Raw genomic sequence first — 27,852 nt, 5'->3', positions numbered from 1 at the left:
ATTGAGTCCCACATCGGGCTCCCTGCATGGAGCCTGCTTCTCCCTCTCTCCCTCTGCCTGTGTTTCTGCCTCTCTCCCTCTCTCTGTGAAAGAAAAGAAAAAAGAAAAGAAAAAGAAAAAGAAAAAGAAAAAGAAAAAAGGGGCCCCTGGGTGGCTCAGTTGGTTAAGCATCTGCCTTTGGCCCAGGTCATGATCTCAAGGTCCTGAGATCCAGCCCTGCATCAGGCTCCCTGCTCTGCAGGGAGTCTGCTTCTCCCTCTCCCTCCACTCCTTCCCTCTGCTCATGCATACTCCTGCTCTCCCTCTCTCAAATAAATAAAACCTTTTAAAAAATAAAGAAAAGATTTAAATATGTGTTTATGACCCCCCATATTGTTATTTTTGATTACTGGCTGCCTGGAGCCACAGTATTTATTTGTTGGTAGAGGGATGCTAATTTGAAAAACCAGGATTACAGTTAAATTCCAATTGGGTTTATGGATATGTTCAATATCTTAACTGTAATATATGGGTACATATGTCTTAAAACATATCAAAATCTACACTTTACATATGTTCATTTTATTGTAAGTCAGTTACACCTCAATAAAACTATAAAAAAGGAAAAAGATTAAAAAGAATAGTCTAGGGCAGCCCAGGTGGCTCAGTGGTTTAGCGCTGCCTTCAGCCTAAGGCATGATCCTGGAGATCCAGGATCGAGTCCCAGGTCGGGCTCCCTGCATGGAGCCTGCTTCTCCCTCTGCCTGTGTCTCTGCCTCTCTCTCTCTCTGTGTCTCTCATGAATGAATAAATAAAATCTTTAAAAAAAAAAAAAAGGAATAGTCTAAATTCAGGGATAAGAAAGATTCTGAGAGATTTAGGGGAAGCAGTCAGAAGGCAGGTTAGAAAAGGAAGATGGAAGAAAGAAAGACTCAACATCCAGTGGCCAAGGGTAAAAACCTAAGAATTTCTGGAGCAAAATATTATATCCTATGTAATAGAAATACTCGCCTTTACTTACCCTGGGAAATTTTCAATAAAACTTTCCTCCCAAAAAGAAACCCACCTTCATTAGCAATTGCTCTCCACTTTCCTCTCCCCCAACAACCTCTGGCAATCACTAATTACTGGATTTGCCTAATCCAAACATTTCATATAAATGGAATTACATACATACTATGGGACTACTTTGACCGGCATTTATCACTTTAACATATTTTCATCCATGTTGCAGCATTTATTTGTACTTTAATTCCTTTCTACTGTCATGTAGTATTTTATTGCATGGACATATATTTTGTTTATGTTGAATGCATGAGCTGATGGACACTAGGGTTGTTTCCATCTTGTGACTATTATGCACAGTGCTTCTAAGAATACTCATGTATATACTTTTTTTTAATGAATACATGTTTCCAATTTTCTTGGGTATACACATAAGAGTGGAATTGCCGGGTCATATGATAACTCAATGTTTAACAGTTTGAAGAACTAACTACCCAACAGTTTTCCAAAGTAATGGTACTATTTTACAATCCCAGCAGCAATGTATAAATGAGGGTTGCAACTTTTCCATCCTCACCAAAACTAATTATTATGTCTTTTTTTATTTTAGCCATCCTGGTAGATATGTAGTGGTATCTCACTGTAATTTTAATGTATATTTCCCTAATACCTGATTATGTTTGAGCTTCAAGTGATTATTGGCCACTTGTATATCTTCTTTGGAGAAATATCAACTCAAATGTTTTGACTATCATCAGAATTTTCAGGTAAATTATTCTGCACACAAATGTACTATTATCATTTTGAGATAAAAAGATACTTACATTTTGCTTTCTCTTCATCTCTACCTCTTGTAAGAAGGACAAGTCCAACTATTAAGTTATTGAAGTGCAGTCCTTTGGATGTTCCACCAAAAGAACAGTAAATCACCTAAGAGAAAATGATAAAGCCAACATTATATGTTTCAGTTATTGAGAAATTTGAGGCTGATACCACTTTAACAAATCTTGTCTCAAAAAAAAAAAAAAAAAAAAAATCTTGTCTCCATCTCCAAACAAGGCTCTGGTAAACTTTTGTGAAATGTTGTTAAGTGTCTCCCTTTTCTTCCTCTCATACATCTTGTTATTGTACTCAGCCAAAAATACACTGTATCTATTCTAAGGTACATATATCACTGGCTTACACACTGAGTATTCTTCTTCTAGGAGTCTTTATCAAGGCCAAGGTCCTCCCCTTTAAAAGCCCCAGTGTCTTAAGAATATTGTGTAATTTCAGAATTTCCTTCAACATCTGTAAAACCTACATACATTTTGATTTCAAAAATTGACATTCTCTAAGTGAATGTTCAGAAATAGAATGGCAATCATATTACAATATATAAATGTATCAAATTAACATGTTGTATACCTTAAATTTACAATGTTATATCAAATATATTCAATTTTTAAAGTAAAATAGAGACCCCAAAAGACATTTTTTACACTCTTAGAAATGAGTATTATAGTAATCAGAAATTAAGAAAAAAAAACTATGCATAAGAAAGGGACAGCAACAACTATCACATAAAATCATTCATTTGACAATTCTTTAGAGTGCCTGGGGTGATATTGTGATATAATAAGAAATACATATTTGGTCTTCTTCCAGGTTCCTGATGCAAGAGCTTCTAAAAATCCTTCCTGAGTGATGTAGGTGAAAGGAGCATCTTTTGTTACGCATCCAATAAACGCCTTTCATTCACTTCCTTATGCTAATGAGGTGACTCCTGGTGGGCCTTTACAAAGTTTCAGAATGTAAGCTGGTAGTCAGGGGAAAAGATATGATTAGAGGATTGAAATATTCAGCATCACTCTCCAGTTCCCAGGAAAGGGAGAGGAGCTGGAAACTGAACTAATCGCCAATAGCAAATCAATGGCCCATTATTTAATCAATCATGCCTACGTAATGGAACTTATGGTGTTTGGAGAGCTTCAAGGTTGGTGAACACATCAAGGTACTAGAGGGGTGGAGCACCCAGAGATAGCATGGAAGTTGCCCACCCACATCCTTCACCCTTCCATCTCTTTCCCTTTAGCTGTTACTAAGTTGTAGTCTTTAAAATAAACTGATAATAGTAATTAAAGTGTTTTCCTGAGTTCTGTAAGCCACTCTAAACAAATTATTGAACCTCAAGAGGGAGACATAGGGATCCTAGATTTACAGCCAATTGGTCAGAAGTACCAGAGGTCCAGGATCTGTGAATGGCATCTGAAGTCGGGGGCAGATCAGACCTGTGAAGTCTGCACTAATTCCAGATACTCAGTATCAGAATTGAATTGAATTGAATTGTAGGACACCCAACTAGTGTAAAGACAGTTGAAATACTGATTTATATAAGGGAAAACGCCCACACTTTGGTGTCAGAAATGCCATGTTGTTTAAAACAACAACAAAAAAAGTAAACTAGTATTTGCCACGCAGAATTTTTATTTATTTATTTATTCATGAGAGAGGGGTGGGGCAGAGACACAGGCAGAGGGAAAAGCACACTCCCTGCAAGGAGCCCAATGTGGGACTCAATCCAGGACCCCAGCATCACGCCCTGAACTGAAAGCAGACTCTAAACCGCTGAGCCACCCAGGTGTCCCAATAAAATGCGTGATTAGAGAACAGTTCAAACCCAGAGGAATCTACAGAATCAATGCAATCCCTATTAAAAATACCAATATCATTTTCACAGAATTATAATAAACAATATTAAAATTTTTATGGAACCACAAAAGACCCCCCAAAAGCCAAAGTAATCTTGAGAAAGAAGAACAAAACCAGAAGTCCCAGATTTCAAGATATACTACAAAGCTATAGTAATCAAAACAGCATAGCACGGGCATAAAAACAGAAATATAGATCAATGGAACAGAATAAACAGCTCAGAAAAAAACACATACTTAAATGGTCAATTAATCTATGACAAGAGAGTCAAGAATATACAATGAGAAAATGATAGTCTCTTCAATAGATGGTGCTGAGGAAACTGGCAGGTGCTGAGGAAATTAGACCACCCTCTTACACAATACACAAAAATAAAATCAAAATGGATTAAAGATTTATATGTGAGACATAAAACCATAAAATTCCTAGAAGAAAACATAGGCAATAATTTCTTTGACATTAGCTGTTGCAACATTTTTCTAGATGTTTCCTTAGGCAAGGGAAACAAAAGCAAAAATAAACTATTAAAACTACACTGAAATAAAAAATCTTTTGCATAGTGACAGAAACTATCAATAAAAGAAAAGGCAATCGACCAAATGTGAAAAGATATTTGAAAATAATATATCTGATAAGGCATTAATATCCAAATGTATCAAGAACTTATACAAGTTGACACCAAAAAATCAAATAACCTGATTAACAAATGGGCATGGGGCACCTGGGTGACTCAGTCAGTTAAGCACCCAACTCTTGATCTCAGCTCAGGTCTTGATATTAGGGTCACTGAGTTCGAGCTCTACGTTGGGCTCCACTAGGCACAGAGCTACTTAAAAAAAAAAAAAAGGCAGACGATCTGAAAAGGCATTTTTCTAGAGTAGACATACAGATGGCCAATAAATACATGAAAATATGTCCAGCATCACTAATCATCAGAGAAGTGCAAATCAAAGCCACAATGAGGTATATATTACCTTATACCTGCCAGAATGGCTAAAATTGAAAACATAAGAAATAACAAGTATTGGCAAGGATGTGGAGAAAAAGGGAGCTCTTGTACACTGTTGGTGGGATTATAAATTGTGTAGCCCCTGGAGAAAAGAGTATGAAGGTTCCTCAAAACATTAAAAATATAAATACCATATGATTCAGTAATTTCACTACTGGCTACTTACCCAAAGAAAATGAAAACACTAATTTGTAGAGATATATGCACTCCTATGCTTACTGCAGCCTTATTTATAATGGCCAAGTAACCCAAGTGTCCAATGATAGATGAATGGATAAAGATGTAGTGTACACACACACACACACACAGACACACTCACACATACACACACACACACAGAGAGAATATTACTTAGCCATAAAAAAGGGATGAGATTTTGCCGTTTGCAACAATATGGATGGACCTAGAAGGTACTATGCTAAGGGAAATAAGTCAGACAGAGAAAGACAATGATTTCACTTATATGTGGAATCTAAGAAAAACAAATGAATAAACAAACAAAAAGCAGAAACAGATCCAGAGATACAGAAAACTGATGGCTGCCAGAGGGGCAGTAGAAGGAGGATGGGCAAAATGGGTGAAGGAAGGGGAGTGGGAGGTACAAGCTTTCAGTTATAGAATGAGTAAGTTACAGGGATAAAAGGTGCAGCACAGGCAATGCAGTCAATGGTACTGTAGTAACAGTACTGTATGGTGACCGATGGTAGCTGCACCTGTAATGAGCAGAGCATGATACAGAGAGAAGTTGAATCACTATGTTGTACACCTGAAACTAGTGTAACATTGTATATCAACTATACTTCAATAAAAAATAATTCAAGAAATAAAACTTAACTCACATAGTCAATATGATAAATGAAAATATATTCTGTATTAAGTGACATTTACAAATATATTTAATAGCACTCTTGAAGCCAAAAACTGTGTATCTCTGACGCCACTGATAGAAAAGTCTAGCAAAAACTAGCCTAGGGAGATGGCTTCAGATCAGAACATAAAAAAAAAAATAATAAAATCTTAACAAAAATACTTTATGGAATAACTATTTTAGTTGAACCCTGCATAAACTGAAGGAAGGTAACAGCAAAAACCCTCTATCCCTGAGGCAGGGGTAAAAAAAAAACATCATAGCCCTAGACCTTTAGAGATCCCCTACCCCTGGGGGATAGATGGAATCATTGAGAAAGTCTCTGGGGATACACTGTCTGCCTATAACTGAAACAGAAAAACAGAAAACAGATTGTCTCTCACCCTAGCACTCTCATCTACTTCCACCATTGTGTTAGCAAACACTGAGGAATAAATAATATCAGTCTATTGCTGGGTAACAACTAAGAAAAGAAGATTCAAAGCTGAAAGGAGAGCAGACATTAGAAAAATCCTCTGGTAGGGTGCCTGGGAGGCTCAGTTAAGTGTCCAACTCTTGATTTAGGCCTAGGTCATGATCTCAAGGTCCTGGGATTGAGCCCTGGGCCAGGCTCAGCAGCTCTCAGCAGGGAGTCAGCTTGAGATTCTTTATCTCCCTCTGCCCCTCCCTCTACTCCCACTCAGAGGCTCTCTCTCAAATAAATAAATAAATCTTTAAAAGAAAAGAAAAATCCTCTGGCAAATGAGACTCTACCCTAGAAAAGGTAAGCCTAGCCTGGAATAGCATACGACACAACAGCATAGCAATACAAGATCAGATTCAACTACAGAGGAAACTGACTCAACTACTCATGCTAAAAACCTAGCCAAGCATAAATACTATTTCCCTCAGTCTCTATCATCCAGTATAAAACATCCATCTTTCAACCACAAAATGTTGTTACACAAGGAAGAAAAAAAAAAAAACACTCTGACAAAGGAAGAACAGGGGAACAGAGTTCAATAAAGCTTTGGAATGGCTCAACAGTGTGTTCAAGAGAGTCAAGTAAGAGAGTCCACAATGAAACAGAGGGGAAAATATGTGCAGATAGGAGGAAACAATATAGAAAATCCAAGAGCAGTGAGACAAATGATTTAACACACATGCAGCTGAAATCCTAGAAGTAGAATGCAGAAGAAATATTTGATGAGATAAATGCAGAAAATTTTCCAAAATAGACACAAAACCATAGAAATAAGCTGTTCAGAGAACAAGCAGGATAAATTATACCTCTAAACCCCCAAAACCAACTAAAGAAACCATACTCAAACTACTCAAAACCAAAGATAAAATCTTTAAGGTACCCTGAGGAAAAAAGACATACTACAACACTGAGAGAAACATTTCTCATTGAAAACTACATAAGCCAGAAGACAAGGAAGTGATATGTTTACAACACTAAGAAGGAACAACTGAGAATCCTATCCTCAGAGAAAGTATCTTTCAAAAAGAAAGGTCAAACTGACTTTTTCAGGAAAATGAAAACCAAGTCATTACCAGCTAAACTGCACCACATAAAAAGGGGAAAAAATACTTTAGGCTGAAGGAAATATAAATACCAAACCAGATACATATACCTATAAAAGACAAAAGAATAGGAAATGGCATCAATGAAGGTACATATGAAATGTAGTTGTCTTATTTTTAATTGCTGTAAAAGATAATTGGAATAAAGGAATAAGAATAAAAATGTAATGTGTTTATAGCATGCTTAAAATTAAGACATGACAGTAGTAGAGAAGAGGAGAGAAAGGAACTGGACACATTGTTGCATACTATACATAAAATGCTATATATTATATATCTCGATCTTTATACTGTCAGTCAACAAGAAACTACTTAATCACAGCACTATAGTATTTAACCTAACGTAAACTCCATTAATAAATGATTATTTTCATAATTATAAAAATAGACAACATCTAAGCACTTATTATGTGCCATATAACTGTTGTGATGCTTTAACAGTATTAAGCCTCAAAATGATTCCATGAGGAAGGCATTACTGCTGTCCCCATTTGTGGTTGAGAAAAACTAGAGCCCAAGGAGATAAAGGAACTTGTCTGAAGTCATACATTAATGAATTGGCAGAGTCAATATTCATACTCTAGGCAAGACAGTTTCATGAAACTGAACTCTTAACCACTACATAGTTCTATAATGCAGTTATATACATTCTTTAGTATTACATGAAATGAAAACCATCACCAGCAAGATGACATCATTTTGGTGAAATCTACTGAAAATTAAACTACAAAATTCCAAATGACCACAAACTCAATATATAAGCACTATGTCTTTGGCATGCCCTTTCCCCCTGCTTTAACTTAATGATGGAAGCTCTTCATTTCTGACCACTTACCTGACTTTAATACAAAGAGAGGAAAGTAGTGAGGGTAAAGTTAATCAAGGAATTTTGAGTAAGATATGATTTTCAGTTTTGCAAATATTTCTAAAATGTAGAAGATTTTGTTTTGAATAGATTTGGTTGGAATGCTGGAACTTACTGGTATCTCACTCCCAAAATATAAGAACCTTCCAAAACTACCAAGTTCGAAAGTTTATCTGACCGATGAAGTAAAGAGCCCAGGAAAATCACCATATTTCCTGAATTCTAAGGCATATATATTTTCCACCATTTACATGTTCCAGAAATCATCATGCATCTAACACATCTAATGAGTAATATCTTTTTTATCCTCAAAAAGTTATTTTTAAAGCAATGGTTATGTTACAACTGACAATGCTTTAATATTTATGAAATGCTAAGTGCCATGCTCATTACTACTCAGATTTGTTTTTAGGATTTGGGGATAGTGAGGGTGCACAGGACAGAAAGGGTATTTTGATGCTACTATTAAAAAGCACTAAGCATTTATTGTTATTGTAACTCATTATAAGGTCTTTATTTAAAAATCTCTTGGGGGATGCCTGGGTGGCTCAGCAGTTGAACATCTGCCTTTGGCTCAGGGCGTGATCTTGGAATCCCGGGATGGAGTCCCACATCAGGCTTCCTGCATGGAGCCTGCCTCCCCCTCTGCCTATGTCTCTGCCTCTGTGTGTGTGTGTGTGTGTGTGTGTGTCTCATGAATAAATAAATAAATAAAATCTTTAAAATAAATAAAAATTTAAAAATAAAATAAAAAATAAAAATCTCTGGGATGGGGTGCCTGGGTGGCTCAATCAGTGAAGCATCTCCCTTTGGCTTGGTTGTGATCTTGCAGTCCTGGGATCAAGCCTCACGTTGGGGACCGACCCTATTTCTCCCTCTCCTTGCTTGTGTTTCTCTCTCTGTCAAATAAATAAATAAAACTTAAAAAAAAAATCTCTTGGGAGTATCTGGGTGGCTTAGTCAGTTCAGGGTCTGACTCTTGATTTCAGCTCAAGTCTTTTTTTTTTTAGCATTTTATTTATTTATTCATGAGAGATACACACACAGAGAGAGAGAGGCAGAGACACAGGCAAAGGGAGAAGCAAGCAGGCTCCATGCAGAGAGCCCAACCTGGGACTTGATCCCAGGTCTCCAGGATCACACCCTGGGCTGAAGGTAGCCCTAAATCGCTGAGCCACCCAGACTGCCCAATTTCAGCTCAAGCCTTGATCTCAAAGTTGTGAGTTTGAGCCCTGCACTGGGCTTCACACTGGGCTTGGAGCCTACTTAAAAAAAAAAAACCTCTTGGGGCACCTGGGTGCGTCAGTGGTTGAGCATCTGTCTTCAGTTCAGGTTCTGATCCCAGGGTCCTGGGATTGAGTTCTGCATCAGGCTGCCCACAGGAAGAGTGCTTTTCCCTCTCTACCTATGTCTATGTCTGTCTCTCATGAATAAATAAATAAAATCTCAAAAAAATCTCTCTAGTAATTTTCTGTAGCTATTAAAAAATAAAGAATAAGAAACATATTTTCTTAAATATTTGGTAGGCATGAATATTCAGCCTGAGACCTGGCATACTGTTATACTAATGTAGTATAAAATTGATGCTTGTGATACTGATCTCACTAGCCTTCTCTCAGGCAATGATATCATCCCAGTAAATAATATGATTAATTCAGAAGAGAGAGAAATAAATACGCATTTTAAGAGAAAGACTTATTCTATATTCTATAATATACCCAGAACTCTTGGCATATAGTTAAAAGGTTAAAAACAGGCAGATTTACCCAGGTCTCCAGACTGAAGGAAAAGTTGCACCATGTTTCAACTGCTGCTCTATGCCCTGGTCCTTCTCCCTCCACTTTCTTTTTTTTTTTTTTAAGATATTAGTTATTTATTCATGAGAAACACACAGAGAGAGGCAGAGACATAGGAATAGGGAGAAGCAGGCTCCATGCAGGGAGCCCGATGTGGGACTTGATCCCAGGAGTCCGGAATCACACCCTGAGCTGAAGGCAGACGCTCAACCGCTGAGCCACCCAAGTGTCCCTGTCTTTTAGATATAAGGTAAGGGTGTCCCACGATTCCGTGGGGAAAGTAGTTAAGTGATGCATACTATTTCATATCATGGCATTTGAAGTGAGAGAGACCTGGGTTTGAACCCAGGCTTTATTAATTTATTAGCTATATGGTCTTGGGCAAGTCACTTAACTTCCTAGGCCTTAGTTCCACTCCATTCCATGAAGATGGGAAGCAATGTATCACGTCTTCTCATTCCAGACCAAGGCTGAAGAGCAGCTTCTCTGTGGGAAGTATTACTCTCAGGGCAGAAGATAGAAATCAGACTCCACTTTGTTATAATTAGGAAGAATTAATTTAGCATCAATGAGCTCATGGCTTTTGCCTTGGAAAGTTTCCGGAGTAAACTCTACTACACTTTTTAAACTAATTGATTAATACTCAATAGAACCAAATTTATGGTTTGTTCTTTTTTTAAGATTTATATTTATTTATTCATGAGAGACAGAGAGAGAGAGAGAGACAGAGACATAGGCAGAGAGAAAGGCAGGCTCCATGCAGGGAACCTGATGTGGGACTCAATCCCTGGACTCCAGGATCACGCCCTGGGCCGAAGACAGGCGCTTAACCGCTGAGCCACCCAGGCATCCCCAAATTTATGTTTTCAATTTTCATTTCATTTTACATAATTTTCATAAGGATCAATTCCTTTCCATTTAAACTTTTAATGAACAATTTCATTCATCAATTAGTTTTACTCCATATTAAAATTGTTCTATGCTATCTTTAAAGATGTTATTTCTTTCAAAATGAATTTTCTCACATCAAATTTAGCTGCTCTAAATTTGTTAATGAAAAACTGATTTTTCTGGAAACGCCTAGACAACAACAAACTTGCTCTGTGCTCTAAAAAAAAAAAAAAGCTCCTATACAGTTTATTCTTAATTTGATATGTAAATATTTTATTATATATCTCTAACAAGATACTTTATATTTATTTATTTATTTATTTATTTATTTAATTTATGATAGTCACACAGAGAGAGAGAGAGAGAGGCAGACACAGGCAGAGGGAAAAGCAGGCTCCATGCACCGGGAGCCCAACGTGGGAATCAATCCCGGGTCTCCAGGATTGTGCCCTGGGCCAAAGGCAGGCGCTAAACCACTGCGCCACCCAGGGATCCCTAAAAAGATACTTTAAAAACATAACCATACTAGCATTACCACTGTCTTCCTCAAATTCTTATGTTGAAACCCAATGTGAGGTGGGACACTTTGGAAGATGATTAGGTCGTGAGGATAGTCCTCTCATCAATGAGATTAGTCACCCTTACAAGAGAGGCCTGAGAGTTTCCCTGCCCTTTCTACCACGTGAGGATACAAGGATAGAGTTATCTATGAAGCAGGAAGCAAGCCATAACCAGACAGTATCATGTGTAGGCATCTTAATCTTGGACTTCCCAGCTCCAGAACTGTGAGAAACAAATTTCTGTTGTTTATAAACACTCAGAATATGGTATTCTTAAACCAGCCCAAACAGACCGAGATGAAAACTAACAAAAATTCCTTAGTGTTACCAAATATCTAGTCAGTATTTAAGTTTCCCCAATTGTCTCATAATCTTTTTTAACTTGTTTGTTCAAATCAGAATCTAAAATATAACTGATTGCTAGACTCTTAAGTCTCTTAATATGTATATTTTCTTTCTCTCTCCTTCCAATCCTCTTTTTCCTCACAATTTACTTGCTGAAGAAACCAAGATGTTGGTCTTGAGTAGTTTCCCAAAGTTTCCATTTTGATAATTATATATTCCATCCTCTGTATTTACTGTGCAATGGAAGTCAGTTCCAGTGAACTGATCAAATTTAAATTATATTTTTTGGCAGAACCCATCTCCAAGCTGATGCTATTGTATCTCCATCAGGAAGCTTTGTGAAATTAGCAGCCATTGCCCAGACTCACAAATTCATTAAAGGTTTATATACTTCTGCCATCCTTTTAATTGGCTAGAATACATACTTCTATAGAGAGAAAATTCCCCTAATCAATTATTTGGCTATCCTGAGATTTATTTTGTATAGAAGACCCAGGGTGGCCCAATAGTTGATTATAGGTGCTAGGGGTGCTTACTGCTTGAGTATTAGTGATTGTTTCCCAGACTTTTCAGTGGACAGTACTAGAAAATACATCATGAATTTATATTCATACTCCCATTTACTCCCATTTAGGCCCAATACTAGGCCTAAATATTTGTAGAAGAGACTTGTAATGCTCTCACAAATATAGCTCTCCTTTCTTTTGGGGCATAAGGCAAGGAGATATTTCCTCATGCTCCTTGAATTGATATGACTGTTTGTGGCCAAAGGATTAAGGACAGAATGATATATGCCACTTCTGGGCTAAATACTTAATTGCAGGCAAGAGACCTCTCCCTGGCATGACCACCTCTACCTTGGTGATTTATAGAAGCTCTTTCTGATATGCAATAAAAATGCCGTAAGAAATGACACTGCCTGGAAAGTTGTATCAACACACAAAGAAGTTGTCACAGAGAATCACGGAACTCCATCAACAGAATATTTATGAGTGAAAAATAACTTTGTGTTATCTCAAGCTACTATTTTGAGGGAAACATCTATTAAAAAGTGTAACATCACTATATTGACTCACACAGTATTAAAAAAAAAAAAAGGAAAAAGCTAAAAATGAAAAACTTTCCCAAAGACCCTGATTCTACCAACCTATATCCCTAAAAATTATCTTTACATAATTAATGACAAATACATAACATGAATACACGAAATAAGTCACACTGCATATTGGTGACGTTGAAAGAATAATTCAAGCACACAATAAGACCCACAGTACATAACCTATGGAAACATTAAGTACTTATTTACATAAAACAGTACTTGTAAAATTTCAAATATTGTTATTCGAATGCAAATTCTGGTTTTATATACATGTGTTGAAAATATTTTTCCTTTCATTTTTTTAAGATTTTATTTATTATTCATGACAGACACACACACACACAGAGGCAGAGACATAGGCAGAGGGAAGCAGTCTGCTTCTCCCTTCGCAACCCCCTCCATGCTCTCTCTAATAAATAAAAAAAATCATTTTTTAAAAAATGAAGACAACAACATTCAAGTACTCAAGACAAAGTTTATAATATCCAGCAGAGTGGTGGCTGGGTGGCTTAGTCAGTTAAGCATTCAACTCATGGTTTCCACTTAGATTATGATCTCATGGATCAAGAGACTGAGCCCCCGTGTAGGCCTCTGCACTCAGCAGAGAATCTGATTGAAGATTTCCTCTTCCCTCTGACCCTCCCCCTTGCTCTCATGTGCTCTCTGTCTCCCTCTAAAATAAATAAATAAATAAATCTTTAAAAAAAATTAGGGGTACCTTGGTGGCACAGTCCGTTAAGCCTCTGATTCTTGGTTTTAGCTCAGGTTGTGATTTCAGGGTGGTGCAATCTAGTCCAGCCTCAGGTTCTGTGTTCAGCAGAGTTGGCTTGGGTTTCTCTCTCCCTCTCCATGCCCCCAACCCTATGTGCAAGCTCATATGAGCTCATGCATTTTTTCTGTCTCTCTCAAATAATCTTTTTTCTTTCAAAGATTTTTATTTATTTATTTATTCATGAGAGACAGAGAGGCAGAGACACAGGCAGAGAGAGGGACAAGCAGGCTCCATGCAGGGATCCTGATGTGGGACTCGATCCCGGGACCCCAGGATCATGCCCTGAGCCAAAGGCAGAAGCTCAAACACTGAGCCACCCAGGCATCCCAATAAATAAATATTTTTAAAAAATTTATAATATCCAGGGTGCCTTAAGCATCTGCCTTCAGCTCAGGTCATGATCTCCAGGTCCTGGGATCAAGCCCTGCAGATGGCTTCCTGCTCAGTGGGGAACCTGCTTTTTCCCTCTCCCTCTGCCTCTTCCCTCTGCTTGTGCTCTCTCTCAAATGAATAAATAAAATCTTTAAAGAAAAATGTATAATATCCAGCAGATACAAACAATACTAGATGTAAGAAGAAGGAAAATGTAACCAATCACCAGAAATAAAATCAGTGAAAAGGATGACAGAAATGAGAGGTGCCTGGGTGGCTCAGTTGGTTAAGTGTCTGCCTTCAACTCAGGTCATGATCTCAGGGTCTTGGGATGGAACCTCACTTTGGGCTCTCTTCTCAGCAGGGAAGCAACTTTTCCCTCTCACTCTCCTTCTGTTTTTTCTCTCTCTCTCAAATAAATAAATAAAATCGTTTTTTTTAAAAAGAAATCTTTTAATCATTAAATATATCAATTCTTACATTTTTCTACTACTTCGAAAAAGGGGCTCAAATTCAAACCATTATAAAAGTAAAGTTTTTAAAAATACACCTTTCTAAGAGATCATGTAAGAAATAGACCAATGCCCTCATATGCCTAACCCGAAGTTAGCCTAGAGTTATAAAAAAAAAATAATTAGATTCCATGTTATGACACAGATCATGTTCCAGAATGGTTAAATAGTATAGTAATCAAATTAACCAATAAGAATTAAAGTTAATGGGGATCCCTGGGTGGTGCAGTGGTTTGGCGCCTGCCTTTGGCCCAGGGCGCGATCCTGGAGACCCGGGATCAAATCCCATGTCGGGCTCCTGGTGCATGGAGCCTGCTTCTCCCTCTGCCTGTGTCTCTGCCGCTCTCTCTCTCTCTCTCTGTGACTATCATAAATAAATAAAAATTTTAAAAAAAGAATTAAAGTTAACGTATGCTTACTTTATTTAGACAAGTTTTTTTTTTTTAAAAGATTTTATTTACTTATAAATGAGAGACACAGAGAGAAGGCAGAGACATACGGGTAGAGGGAGAAGCAGACTCCATGCAGAGAGCCCAACGTGGGACTCGATCCCGGGACTCCAGGATCACACCCTGGGCCAAAGGCAGGTGCCCAACCACTGAGCCACCCAGATGTCCCTAAACAAGTATTTGACAAGATCTCACAATATTATATTTTAGATATTATGGTAAACTGTAAACTTAATGATAGTTAGGGCCATGCAAATATGGCTGAGTAATAATAAATACAAAAAATACTGATTAAAAATTCTGTATCTTCTTTGGAAAAAAAGACTAAAGTTCTAACTGGACTTTATTTTTAGAACTATTAAACATCTTTTTATCAGTGATTTGGATTTGATATAGAAGGCATGTGTAATAATTATGTAAATAACAAAAGTGGGAGGAATGGCTAATAAAATAGGTGACAGAATATAGAATCAAAATCATTTTAGGCTAGGGCAACAAGATTAAACGTATTTAGAATTTCTTAGAAACTCAATATATTAAAGATAGAAAAACAAGATTAAGCTTGAAAATTTTTAGCTAAGAAAGCTATGACCTTTTTGCTTAAGTTAATACAATTTTATGCTGCATGGTAGTGATTAAAGAACTAAATATTCTCCTACTGTTCACTAATCTAATTCCATCTAGAGAACAGCATGGTATTAACCAGTATGCGTATTAACTATGGTTAAGAAGCAGCAGGGGAAAAGGATTTATTCACATGCCTAGAAGGGAAGGTTCCAGTTTCCCAATTCAAACAGCTGAATTCCATCTCTTAAGAAGTAACACCAGCTCTACCACCATCTCTAATGCTAGAAAATGAGGCTGGGACTAGGTCAGGAGCATATATCAAACTATTTCAATGCCCCCAAATTTAAATGGAGTAGACCAGAAACAAAAATTTCATTGAGTTCAAGACATCCTACACCTTCAAGTTGATTTGTCACAGCAATTTAAAACATACAACTAGCAAGATAAAAATTTTAACAATGTAAGAGAAATGTTAAACAGAAGATGTTGTGAGTAAAAAACTTATCTCTTTAAAAAGTCATTAGTTACAATGGGATATTATTAAGCCATAAAAAGATATGAAGTTCTAACACATGCTATGACACAGATAGATTTTGAAAACATTATGTAAAGTGAAATGAGCCACACAAAAAGATAAATATTGTATGATTCCACTTATATGAAATATTAGAATAAGCAAATTCAGAGGCAGAAAGTGGAGTGTGGAGCAAGAAGTTGGCGGGGGGAGAGGACTTATTACTGCTTAAGAGGTAGAGTTTCTCTTTAGGGTGATAAAAACATTTTAGACAAAAATAGCAGTGATGTGCCCATAACACTGTGAATTCAATTAATGCCACTGAAATGTACTTTAAAATGGTGAAAATAATAAATTTTATTCTATATATTTTGCCCCAGATGCTTCTCTACCATCTCTCAGCTCAGGAGGATCCAGCAAACAAAGTGACTTACTGGAGTCCTGACCTATCTCACTCATCCAGTCCAAGTCTTTAGTGTCATGGAATTACACTTAAAAATTTAAAGACTGACTAATAAAAATAAAGCCTAACCCAAAAGTAGCCCTTAAATAACTCTCAAGTAGTTCTAGTTATTAAGAAACAAGGAAATCATTCCCAACTCATAAACACACTATCCACCTACAGTTTGTGAAAATGACTATTTAGAATAGAATGCATTTTCCCTCATAATTAATGATCAGATTTCCCTAGCTAACTCCCAGAATTCTACATAAATTATAATGTGGCTAAAATACTAAGTAATTAACAACAATAATTATAAGGAATTTAAAAGCATACTATAATGAATATATGCATTTCTTCTGTGTTATTATGAACTAAATAAGTTTGGGAGCTAGTATAGGAATGTAGTCGTCATTTACAAATATTATTTCCAGAGAGATATGCCTGCACCATGAGGTACAAAAGGTAATAAAAAGACAACATTAATATGCCTCTGCCCATCTCTCCTCCCTTTCTGGGTTCTTCCTAGTTTCCACTGCTGAGATTATCAGGCAGACAAAAAACAAACTAAAAAAAGCAGAGTGAGCAACTGGAGTAGGGAGAGGAGACATTATCAGGTCTCTATATCCCAGAAATGATACATCTAGCCAAAATCATATTCACAGAACCTGGACTACCATTCCTCTAAGGATGAGATCAATCAAGCGAGGTAGTAACATGTTTGACTACCCTTTCTGCTCATTCTTTCCTCTCAATTATAGTAGTCCAGTTCCAGTCAAGAAGTAATGAGCCAACTGATCATAAAACACAACTTTTCTGCACTTTTCACATTGGCTACTGGCAATAATAAACCTGCTGGGAAGTCACCAGTGCTGGGGAATAGCTAGTGAGGTGCTGTCACATGCCACTGCTGCCCTGGGTCTTTAAAAAGATTGGGACTCTAACTGCTATTTTGAAGAATGCTGATAATAACTTTGTGCCAAGACAGTCTTCTCTTACTTTTTCCTTCAGTAACCAAAGATACCTATTTAATAAATAAATAACACTCTGGGATATCTTATCAACAAGCAATTTGAGAAACACTCCACTAAACCAAACACATTCATTCTAGGCTACAACAACAAAAATAAACAAGTGGGACTACATCAAACCAAAAAACTTCTGCACAACAAAAGAAATAAAAAACAGAATGAAAAGGCAACCTAGGGAATGGGAGAAAATATTTGCAAATCATATATACAATAACATATGTTGTATGCTATCATACAGTGCAATAGCACCAAAGAACCCTAATTCTTAAAATGGCAGAAGAATCAAATAGACATTTTTCCAAAGACATACAAATGACCACAGGTATATGAAAAGATGCTCAGCATCACTAATCATCAGAAAAATCAAAATAAAAACCTCAATGAGATAATAAATTTAAAAAAGAGTAAATATTTCAATTCATTTTTGTAAGATATATCTTAATTCTGATAGAATACTTCAAAAAATGTTAAGATCATTTCTTCTAGGAAGGGAAACTAGGTGGCCAGGGAACTGGATGGAAAGGAGATTTTCACTGTCCTTTGTTCTTTTTAAAATTTTGAACCATGAGAATGTATCATCTGTTAAAAAATACAAGAAAAAGAAAAAAAATAAGCATTTTCCAATTGCCCTCCCACACTATATCATACAGACAGAGACCAATTGTGGGTGAAAAATGAAGTCATAGTCACTAGACAAGATAGTTTTCTAAGTAAGACAATGTTATGCATTTTATAAAAAAGTAAAAGAGCCAACATGACAAATCAATGAATAAGCCTGAAATTTTCAGTGAAACATAGTACTCAAGAACTCTGCAACCAAAAAGACAAATCGGCCAAATCCTAGCTCTTCTACTCGGGGACTGTGCATCCTTGGACAAATTATATAACCTCTGCTTGTTTGTCTAGAAAACAAGATTAATAATAATAGCACCTATACCTCACAGGGTGTGGTGAGATTTAAGTGAGATAATTTACATAACATGTTTAGCATAGTGTCAATTACATGGTAAATAAATCCACAAATGTTAGTTGGAAGGCAACGTAGAAGACTAGCTAACATGAATTTGGATATTTGGACTTGAATCTTGAATCCATGTATTAGCTTTAATACTTAGGCAGGTAAATTAACCACCTTAAATCTCATATGTCTTGGTAAGGGCACCAAGGAAAAAAGGTTCACAGAGTTCCACACATAAAGAGCTTGAACTTATTTCAAACATAAAAAAGTAACATTTTTCCAGTTCAAGAGAGTAAATACAAACTATTCACAGAGCCAAGTAAGTAATGAAAAATTATACCCCCACCAAATATTCATTGTGCATCTTACACATCAGACATCAAACAGGGTATGGGAAACAGTGGAAAAGAAATAACCAACTTAACTGGTCTTTCTTGGCACTAACATTTTGTATGACGTACATTGGAAACAGATGTATAAACTTTCCTTTACAGGTGCTTAATCTGCTTCCTTCCTCTACATCTTCATCTCATTAATAAGTGTCTGGTTTTGAAGGAAGACTTACTTTCTGAGATTTTTAGAAATCCTCTGAGAGGGCAGCCCGAGTGGCTCAGCGGTTTAGCACCTGCCTTCAGACCAGGGCGTGATCCTGGAGACCTGAAATTGAGTCCCATGTCGGGCTCCCTCCATGGAGCCTGCTTCTCCCTCTGCCTGTGTCTCTGCCTCTCTCTGTGTCTCTAATGAATAAATAAATTAAATCTTAAAAAAAAATACTCTGAGATGTATAATGATTTGATTTAGTAGTGTATCATCCCTATTCCTTAAGTATAAAAGTTGCAATAAGGTTCTTCTGAGAACTACCTTCATAGTTAAAAACTGTCTCACCAGAACAAAGAATGTGCAAACTAGAGAAGAATGTAGTTACTTGCTTAACCTGCCCTTCCAAACTAAGAGTGTATGCTCAGCACAAGCTCTTCCCAAACTCCTGCCAATTCATGCTCTTATCTACTCTCTTTGGTAGCTTATATTGACATAAACACTGTACCACTCAACCTTTACATAAATACTATATAACTATGAGAAATGGGAAAAACAAAACCTAACTCAATAATTTGTATAAGAATGTGCCCAATACTGTACCTACAGCTGGATTTTATTTTATTAATTAACAAGGGCCATTGGAATATTCATTACAAAACAAAGGAGGACAGCTTATAATATTTTCAGTATCATCATTAGAACAGTATGACCCACACAATAAATGTATAGTCATTTCTGTTGAAAATCTCAAATTGAGACTTAACCAAAAATACATAATTATATAAACCTATCTCCAGTAGTCAAGGAAAATAGCCCTAACTAAACAAAAATATTTTCAGAGAGTAACAAGTAATAAACCTGGCATTTTAGAACATGGGCATTTATTACCACAATTTCATGGACACATGCCACATGCAGGTTCCAGGGATTAGCACCTGGAAATTTTGGGGGACATTATTCAGCCTATCACACTCCTATCAGAACACCTATAATCCCAAGAGGATGGGACAAACTCCTTTTTTTACCCTCTTTCTGTTGTCCAATGCTCAGCTCTGGACACAAGCAGAGTAGTGGAAAGTCGTAGCCACAAGAGGGTAACTAAAGTATTAGCCTTCTGAAAGGAGAATTAAAAATGATAGCTTCAGGGAAAGGGAAAGTACTATGGATACTGAGGGGAAGAAAGAACTCAGGAAAGTTGTTTTTGACTCCTGGGTTCACCTCATAACAGCACATCATGCATGGATTGTAATTTAAATATTACAACAAAGTCTGAGAATTAAACTCAGGATAGATCATTGTCCAGGTTCCAGACTGGCCACTGGGTGGTGCACACGTGAAACGGATACAAAAAATTGCGCACAGGCTTTGAAAATTCAACTGACATTGGAATCACAACTAAAAGAAGATGGATTGGAACTTGCAGCCTAAATGATCAATATCAATGATCAACAATCTAATACAATGATCTAATACAACAAATATATCAACCTCTCTACAGGATCTAAAGAGACTTAAAATCTCATAACACAATATTAAAAATGTCTGGAATATAATCCAGAATTACTCAGCATATAAAGAACCAGGAAAAGTCAATTTAATTAGGAAAAGATAATCAACAACTACATGAGACAAATATTACACTTATCAAAGACACTGGGGAAGCCATTATAAAAATGACCAAAGAAATGAGGTCAAACATTCACTGTTGAATGGAAAGATAGAAAGTCTTAGTACAGAATCAGAAGATGTTAATGAACACAAGTAAATAGTATCAAAGCATAAGTCCTTATTAAATGGAGAAAAAAATTAAAATATGACTACAAGGTACAAAACAGGTCTACTTTTTCACAAGATGTGTTTTTTTTTAATTTTTATTTATTTATGAAAGTCACACAGAGAGAGAAAGAGGCAGAGACGCAGGCAGAGGGAGAAGCAGGCTCCATGCACCGGGAGCCTGACGTGGGATTCGATCCCGGGTCTCCAGGATTGCACCCTGGGCCAAAGGCAGGCGCCAAACCGCTGCGCCACCCAGGGATCCCACAAGATGTGTTTAATAGATCTTGAGACTCAAGATGCTGTTTCTTTAAGGTAAAAAAAGTAGATCCCTCTGCAGATCTAAGTCACAGTTTTAACACTGTTAAAAACAATGTTCTGGGGTGCCAGGACAGCTCAGTTGGGTAAGCCTCTGCCTTCAGCTCAGGTCATGATCCCAGGGCCCTGGCATCAATCCCTGAGTCAGGCTCCCCACTGAGGGAGCCTGAGTTTCTCCCTCTCCCTCTGCCTGCAGCTCCCCCTCTTGTGCACTCTGTCAAATAAATAAAATCTTTAAAAAAATAAAAACAATGTTCTTAGAGAGACGAATTTTTAATAAGCATTACAATATATAAACCAAGAAAATAATTTTGTGATGCAAATCCAATGGCATTTCATTTGGTTCTCTATATTAGTAAATCTTCACAAAAATTTATTTATACAAAATTAATAATGAGGCTCTCTCTACTCCTCCCCATTTGACAGACAGCCGCATCTTCTGGTGCAGTGCCAGCCATGTCCCCGAGACAATAGTGAAGGTCAGAGTGAACAGATCTGGCCGTATTGGGCACCTGGTCACCACAGCTGCTTTTAACTATGGCAAAGTGGATACTGTCGCCATCAATGACCCGTTCATTGACCTCAACTACATAGTGTACATGTTCCAGTATGATTCTACCCACAGTAAATTCCACAGCACGGTCAAGGCTAGAATAGGAAACTTGTCATCAATGGGAAGTCCATCTCCATCTTCCAGGCAAGATCCTGCCAACATCAAATCGTGATGCTGGTGCTGAGTATGTTGTGGAGTCCACTGGGACCTTCACTACCATGGAGAAGGCTGGGGCTCACTTGAAGGGCGGGGCCGAGAGGGTCATCATCTTTGCTCTTTCTGCTGATGCCACCATGTCTGTGATGGGAGTGAACCACGAGAAGTGTGACAACTCCCTCAAGATTGTCAGCAATACCTCCTGCACCACCAACTGCTTGGCTCCTCTGGCCAAAGTCATCCATGACCACTTCAGCATCGTGGAGGGCCTCATGACCACCGTCCATGTCATCACTGCCACCCAGAAGACTGTGGACGGCCCCTCTGGGAAGCTCTGGCGTAACAGCCGAGGGGCTGCCCAGAACATCATCCCTGCTTCCACTGGCGCCACCAAGGCTGTGGGCAAGGTCATCCCTGAGATGAACGGGAAGCTCACTGGCATGGCCTTCTGTGTCCCCACCCCCAACGTATCAGTTGTGGATCTGACCTGCCGCCTGGAGAAAGCTGCCAAATATGACGACATCAAGAAGGTGGTGAAGCAGGCATCGGAGGGGCCCCTCAAGGGCATCCTGGGCTACGCTGAGGACCAGGTTGTCTCCTGCAACTTCAACAGTGACACCCACTCTTCCACCTTTGACGTCAAGGCTGGCATTGCCCTCAATGATCACTTCGTCAAGCTCATTTCCTGGTATGACAATGAATTCAGCTACAGCAACTGGGCAGTGGACCTCATGGTCCACATGGCCTACAAGGAGTAAGAGCCTCCTGGACCACCAGCCCCAGCAAGAACAAGAGGAAGAGAGAGGCCCTCAGCTGCTGGGGAGTCCCTGCCCCAACTTAATCCCCCAACACACTGAGAATCTCCTGACCTCCAATATACATCCCAGACCCCGAGGAAGGGGAGGGGCTTGGGGAGCCCTACCTTGTCATGTACCATCAATAAAGTATACTGTACCCCTCAAAAAAATTAATAATGAAACAGATATTGTACAAATTAGTAGATAAAATTTCAGAAAAGGATTAAGATTGGAAACATTAAAATTAACTGACTTGGGGTTCAAAAAAGAGGAGATGGTCCCTGGGTTTTAGACTTGGGAGTTATAGAACCCCAATATGAAATATAGATTAGGGATCCCTGGGTGGCGCAGCGGTTTAGCGCCTGCCTTTGGCCCAGGGCGCGATCCTGGAGACCCGGGATCGAATCCCACGTCGGGCTCTCGGTGCACGGAGCCTGCTTCTCCAGTCTGCCTATGTCTCTGCCTCTCTCTCTCTCTATCATAAATAAATAAAAAATTAAAAAAATAAAAAATAGAAAAAAGAAATATAGATTAGATCCTTTACATCAACATTAAGTCTGATTAATGATTATTACTTTAAATTTTTAAAAATATTATTGCTAATATACAGAAAGCCTCAAATTCTTTAGTGCCCTCAAAAGGCTTGGGACAATTAAGCCAAACACAAATGCATAGACCTTTAGTACACATTTCAGATCCACTCATATATTTAATTGGGATCCCTGAACAGTTGGGGGGGATTATTTTCAAATACTCTTTTTTAAAGATTTTATTTAATTATTCATGAGAGACACAGAGAAAGAGGCAGAGACAGAGGCGAGGGAAAAAGCAGGCTCCATGCAGGGAGCCCAATGTGGGACTCAATCCTGGGACCGCAAGACCAAGCCCAGGGCTGAAGGCAGATACTCAACCACTGATCCACCCAGGCACCCCTACTTTTTTAAACATTAAAAACTTTATTTAAGGATATCAAGGTTGGCAAGAATGTAGAAAAGTTGCAACCCTCATATACCACTGATGGTAATGTAAAATGGTACAGCCATTTTGGAACAGTCTGGCAGTTCCTCAAAAGGTTAAACAGAGTTACCATATGACCCAGAAATTCTAGCCAAGATATATATCCAAGAGAAAGGAAAATATATGTCCACACAAATGCACATGAATGTTCATAGCATCACTATTTATAATATCCAAAAGGTAGAAATAACCCAAATATCCATCAATTGATTAACAAATAACAAAATATTGTATATCCATACAAGGGAATATCATTCACCAACAAGAAGGAACGAAGGACTGATACGTGCCACCACACAGTATAATGTTTTCAAGGTTCATCTAAGTCAAAGAAGCCAGTCACAGAAGACCATATATGATTCCACTTCTACAAAATGCTTAGAATAGGTAAATCTATAAGACAGAAAGTAAATCAGTATAATAACCTAGGGCTAATGGAGGAGAGGATGGAGAAAATAGGAGTGACAAGGGTATAGGGTTTGCTTTTGGGGGTAATGAAATTAATTGTGGTGATAGTTGCAAAACTGAACAAATGAAGTCATTAATCATATGCTTTAAATGTGTAATTGAGGGGTGCCTAGCTGGTTCAGTTGGTGGAACATGAGACTCTTGATCTTGGGGTTTTAAGTTTGAGCCCCAAGCTGAGTGTAGAGATCGCTTAAAAATAAAATTTAAAAAGGGGTGAGTTGAATAGCCTATCTCAATAATTAGGAAACTGTTAAGGAAAACGTTGTTAGGAAACATACCAGTATTTCTTTTAAAGCAAAGATCTGGTATATATACATAGCAGAGTTGGATTAACACATTTTCCTAAACGCTGCTCCTATAAGCCTTTTTACTCCTCATCTAAAATTTTTGAAAGTCAACTGTAAAAATAAAAAAGAATGAAGATGGGAAAAATAATTCAGAATGAATCCTCATATGTTAATATCATATATCAATATTATTTTTTATATAAATGTCAAAACACCTCAGCTGCTTCTTCTCACATTACTTCAACGGCAAATAAAGAAAACACTAATTAAATCTTGCATCAGTTTTTTAATTCATATTTGGGACATGGAAGGCCAAAAAGCATAAAGGTTCATGGAATATTAGAGGATAGAAAGACAGCCTGATATAGATAAACAGATAAATACATATGACATATTTATGTATGTATCACAACTGTAAGTAGCTTTGAAGATCAGTGAAAAGATTAGCCTTTGACTCATGAAAAAAAAATCATACTAAAAAGCTGTTAGAATGTGTGAGATGATTTAGCCACAGGTATGAAAACTAAGCAAATGAAAAAATAAGGCAATCATTAACCCCAGGGGGAAAAAAGACCAAAAAATAAAGACTAAATTGTAGCATATATATTGCAAAAATTTTTTTACATAATCCTAATACTGTAAATAACAAATACTGATTTATCCAAAAACTGTGATATAATTGCACTGAGAAGATGTCGAGGGGGGTGCATAAGAAAGCTATTTCCTACAATTAGAAAAGCAAAAGGGATGCCTGGTGGCTCAGCGGTTGGGCATCTGCCTTTGGCTCAGGGCATGATCCTGGAGTCCCAGGATTGAGTCCCTGTGTGGAGTCTGCCCTCTGCCTGTGTCTCTGCCTCTCTCTGTGTGTGTCTCTCATGAATAAATAAATAAAATCTTTAAAAAAAAAAAAAAAAGGAAAGCAAAGGATAAAATCTAAAATCAAGTAAGAAAGAGTGAAGATTATTATTCAGGAGACAGAAATATATACCAGAAACTATCACTAGGAAATGGTTGCCTCAAGATGGAGTAGATGGGGTTTGGTCTTGGTTTTTCACTAGCTCCTTCTGATTCTGTTTTAATCATGTGCATATATCACTATGATAAAAAAAAATAATTTAAAAGGGATGCCTGGGTAGCTCAGTGGTTGAGTGCCTGCCTTTGCTCAGGGGGTGATCCTAGGGTCCAGGATCCAGTCCTGCATTCAGGCTCCTTGTGCAGAGCCTGCTTATGTCTCTGCCCCTCTCTCTCTCTCTCTCATGAATAAATAAATAAAATCATTTAAAAAAAGATAATTTAAAACCTTTATTTGCAAAGCAGGATAATTGGCTACTGCTGGGGAAGGACTCTAGGTAATGGGTATAAGATGGAGAAGGTTTACTTTTCACTAAGCACACTTTTAGTGTGCTATTATCTATTTCTTTTAAATCAATTATTAAATAATAGTTCACAAGACTATAAAACATCAAATAGAGCAACTGAAAACAAAAGCACTATAATTCAATTTAAATAATATAACTGGGATCCCTGGGTGGCTCAGTGGTTTAGCGCCTGCCTTCAGCCCAGGGCGTGATCCTGGGGACGGGGGATTGAGTCCCACATCAGACTCCCTGCATGGAGCCTGCTTCTCTCACTGCCTGTGTCTCTGCCTCTCTGTCTCTCATGAATAAATAAATAAAATATTTTTTAAAAAAATAAATATAACTAAAACATTCATTGCATATATTTTTCAAAAGGCAATTTTATTAAATAAAAATTTTATCTATATAGGAATGACTAGCCTCCTTGATACAGTCTAATCTATTTAAATAAATTCCTGTTGCTACTCACCCTGGATCATACATAATACAGTTTGTGTAATATAGCTTGTGGCAAAAACGGTTAGCATTCTATACAATACCCATTTTTCCTTCCTTCCTTAGAAACAGAATCTCAATTTTTTCCAAGATATTAATGATCAATCATAAATCAAAACTTGCATTTCAGATCATCTACCCTTGTAATTTGGGGATCCATATTGGACACCATTGTTTATTTTCTTATTCTACTGAGACTTTTGGTGACTTGGAATTCTTAAACCTCAGTATGAGAAACTCTCTAAGATGTCTCTCTCTTTGAGGTTCCTGCAGAGAATTACCAAAGGAAAATTCATCCACATAGGATAGAATAGTTTAAGTACTATTTCCCCAAAAAGACTTACCAAGTATCAGGAAAATAAGTCTGGTTATTTTCACATGACATTCTAAGAGACAAATTAATTTTATTTATGTAGATTACTATCCTCTCAAATTACTTTATTGTTAAAGAATAAGTTATCAAAAACAAAAACAAAAACAAAACAAAAAGAATAAGTTATCAAATTTGTTAAAGGGAAAAAATTAAATACTATTTTCAGAAAAAAATTAAAACATGCCATTTGCTCTATTTTGTTAAGTATATTTTATTATATTTGCCCCATAACTCATTTTTTTCCACATAAGAAATATCCTAGAGCTTCATATGCCTGTGTCAGGTATCTCTACTCCATAGAACCATTGACTATTAGATGTTAAGCATAAGCCCATATCATAAAATGTTTATGTAACACCAGAGTCTGAAAGTAACTTACTAATACTCTTCTTAAATTTAGAGAATACTCCATATTACTTCTCCCCCTTCCTCAAGCCCAAAAGCAAAGGAGTCTTACCTAAACAAAATAACCCAAGATACTCGTGTACATTACTTATTTATATCTGACAGACTGTCCAATAAACTAGCCCTAGGATTAACTGGACAAACCAGATTACTAGTTCTGTTTGTCTTGGGTAACTTCCTGCTGCCACCATACTAGATAGCAAGTCCTGAGATTCAGTCTCTACCTCTTTTCTCATCTTTAAAGATACTCTATGTAAGACTATTCAAATACACAACTACATGTCATACTCATCATAGACTACTGTGTCACTGGACATCAGTGAGGTAAATTATTAGAATACTCTCTCAATTAGCATGGCAATGGTTTAAAATAATTAAATAGTTTCTTTGCAGTTTTGGGTTGTAACTCCCCTTCCACTTACTAGCTTCCTTTAAAGCAAATATTTGTCCCTTTCTAATAGCTAGCAGATCAATTCCCATCCCATTGAAGAAGCTGAAGTCTCCTGAGATCCACGGGTGCTCTGAAGAAGCTTCAGGTTCAGCCACCAAGTTTATTCAAGTCAAAACTGGCTCTCTTTGGAGTCAGTGTCACTGAACTCTACCGATGGAGATTTCCTGCCTAGCTTTTTCCCTTGATGTTTTCACAGCTTAATGCATGATTGTAAGATTGGATCCTTGTCCTCACAACTGGCTCCCTGGCCTACTTTATTATCCATACTTTTCTTGGAAACTGACTATCCTGGATCTTCTATTTCTAATTATCTCATTCTGGAATTTCTTCCCTTTAATTTCAATTTTCTACAAGTTTCATTTAATCCGTAACTTCAAATCAAGAGAGAAAAGGCAGAGTTCCAATTGTATCCCTGAGAATTCTTCCCTTTCACTGCCCCAGCTTTCCCAGCCTAAACTAGCCCACATCCTTTCCTGCTCCATTCCAGGCTGATTTCAAAGCCCACTAAAACATCAAAAATGTAACTGCACTCCTAACTTCTCTAATTACAATCAAGCTGCTCATAAATCT

At 37.4% G+C, this 27,852-nt stretch overlaps 1 protein-coding gene across 2 annotated transcripts in view; it reads right to left on the bottom strand.

The window, feature by feature from the left end:
- Nucleotides 1-27,852, bottom strand: part of USP32 (ubiquitin specific peptidase 32) — a 205,565-nt gene that overhangs the window by 103,631 nt on the left and 74,082 nt on the right. For both annotated transcript variants that reach the window (XM_055320812.1, XM_055320821.1), the window contains exon 3: nt 1,809-1,914. In XM_055320812.1, the coding sequence (XP_055176787.1) occupies nt 1,809-1,914 (106 nt within the window). The remainder of the gene's footprint in view (nt 1-1,808; nt 1,915-27,852) is intronic.

The sequence above is a fragment of the Nyctereutes procyonoides genome, unplaced genomic scaffold (genome assembly GCF_905146905.1).
Source record: "Nyctereutes procyonoides isolate TBG_1078 unplaced genomic scaffold, NYPRO_anot_genome, whole genome shotgun sequence".
NCBI classification, from domain to species: Eukaryota; Metazoa; Chordata; class Mammalia; order Carnivora; family Canidae; genus Nyctereutes; species Nyctereutes procyonoides.
Note: the sequence above shows the minus strand (reverse complement) of the source record. Positions and strands in the feature narration are given on the sequence as shown.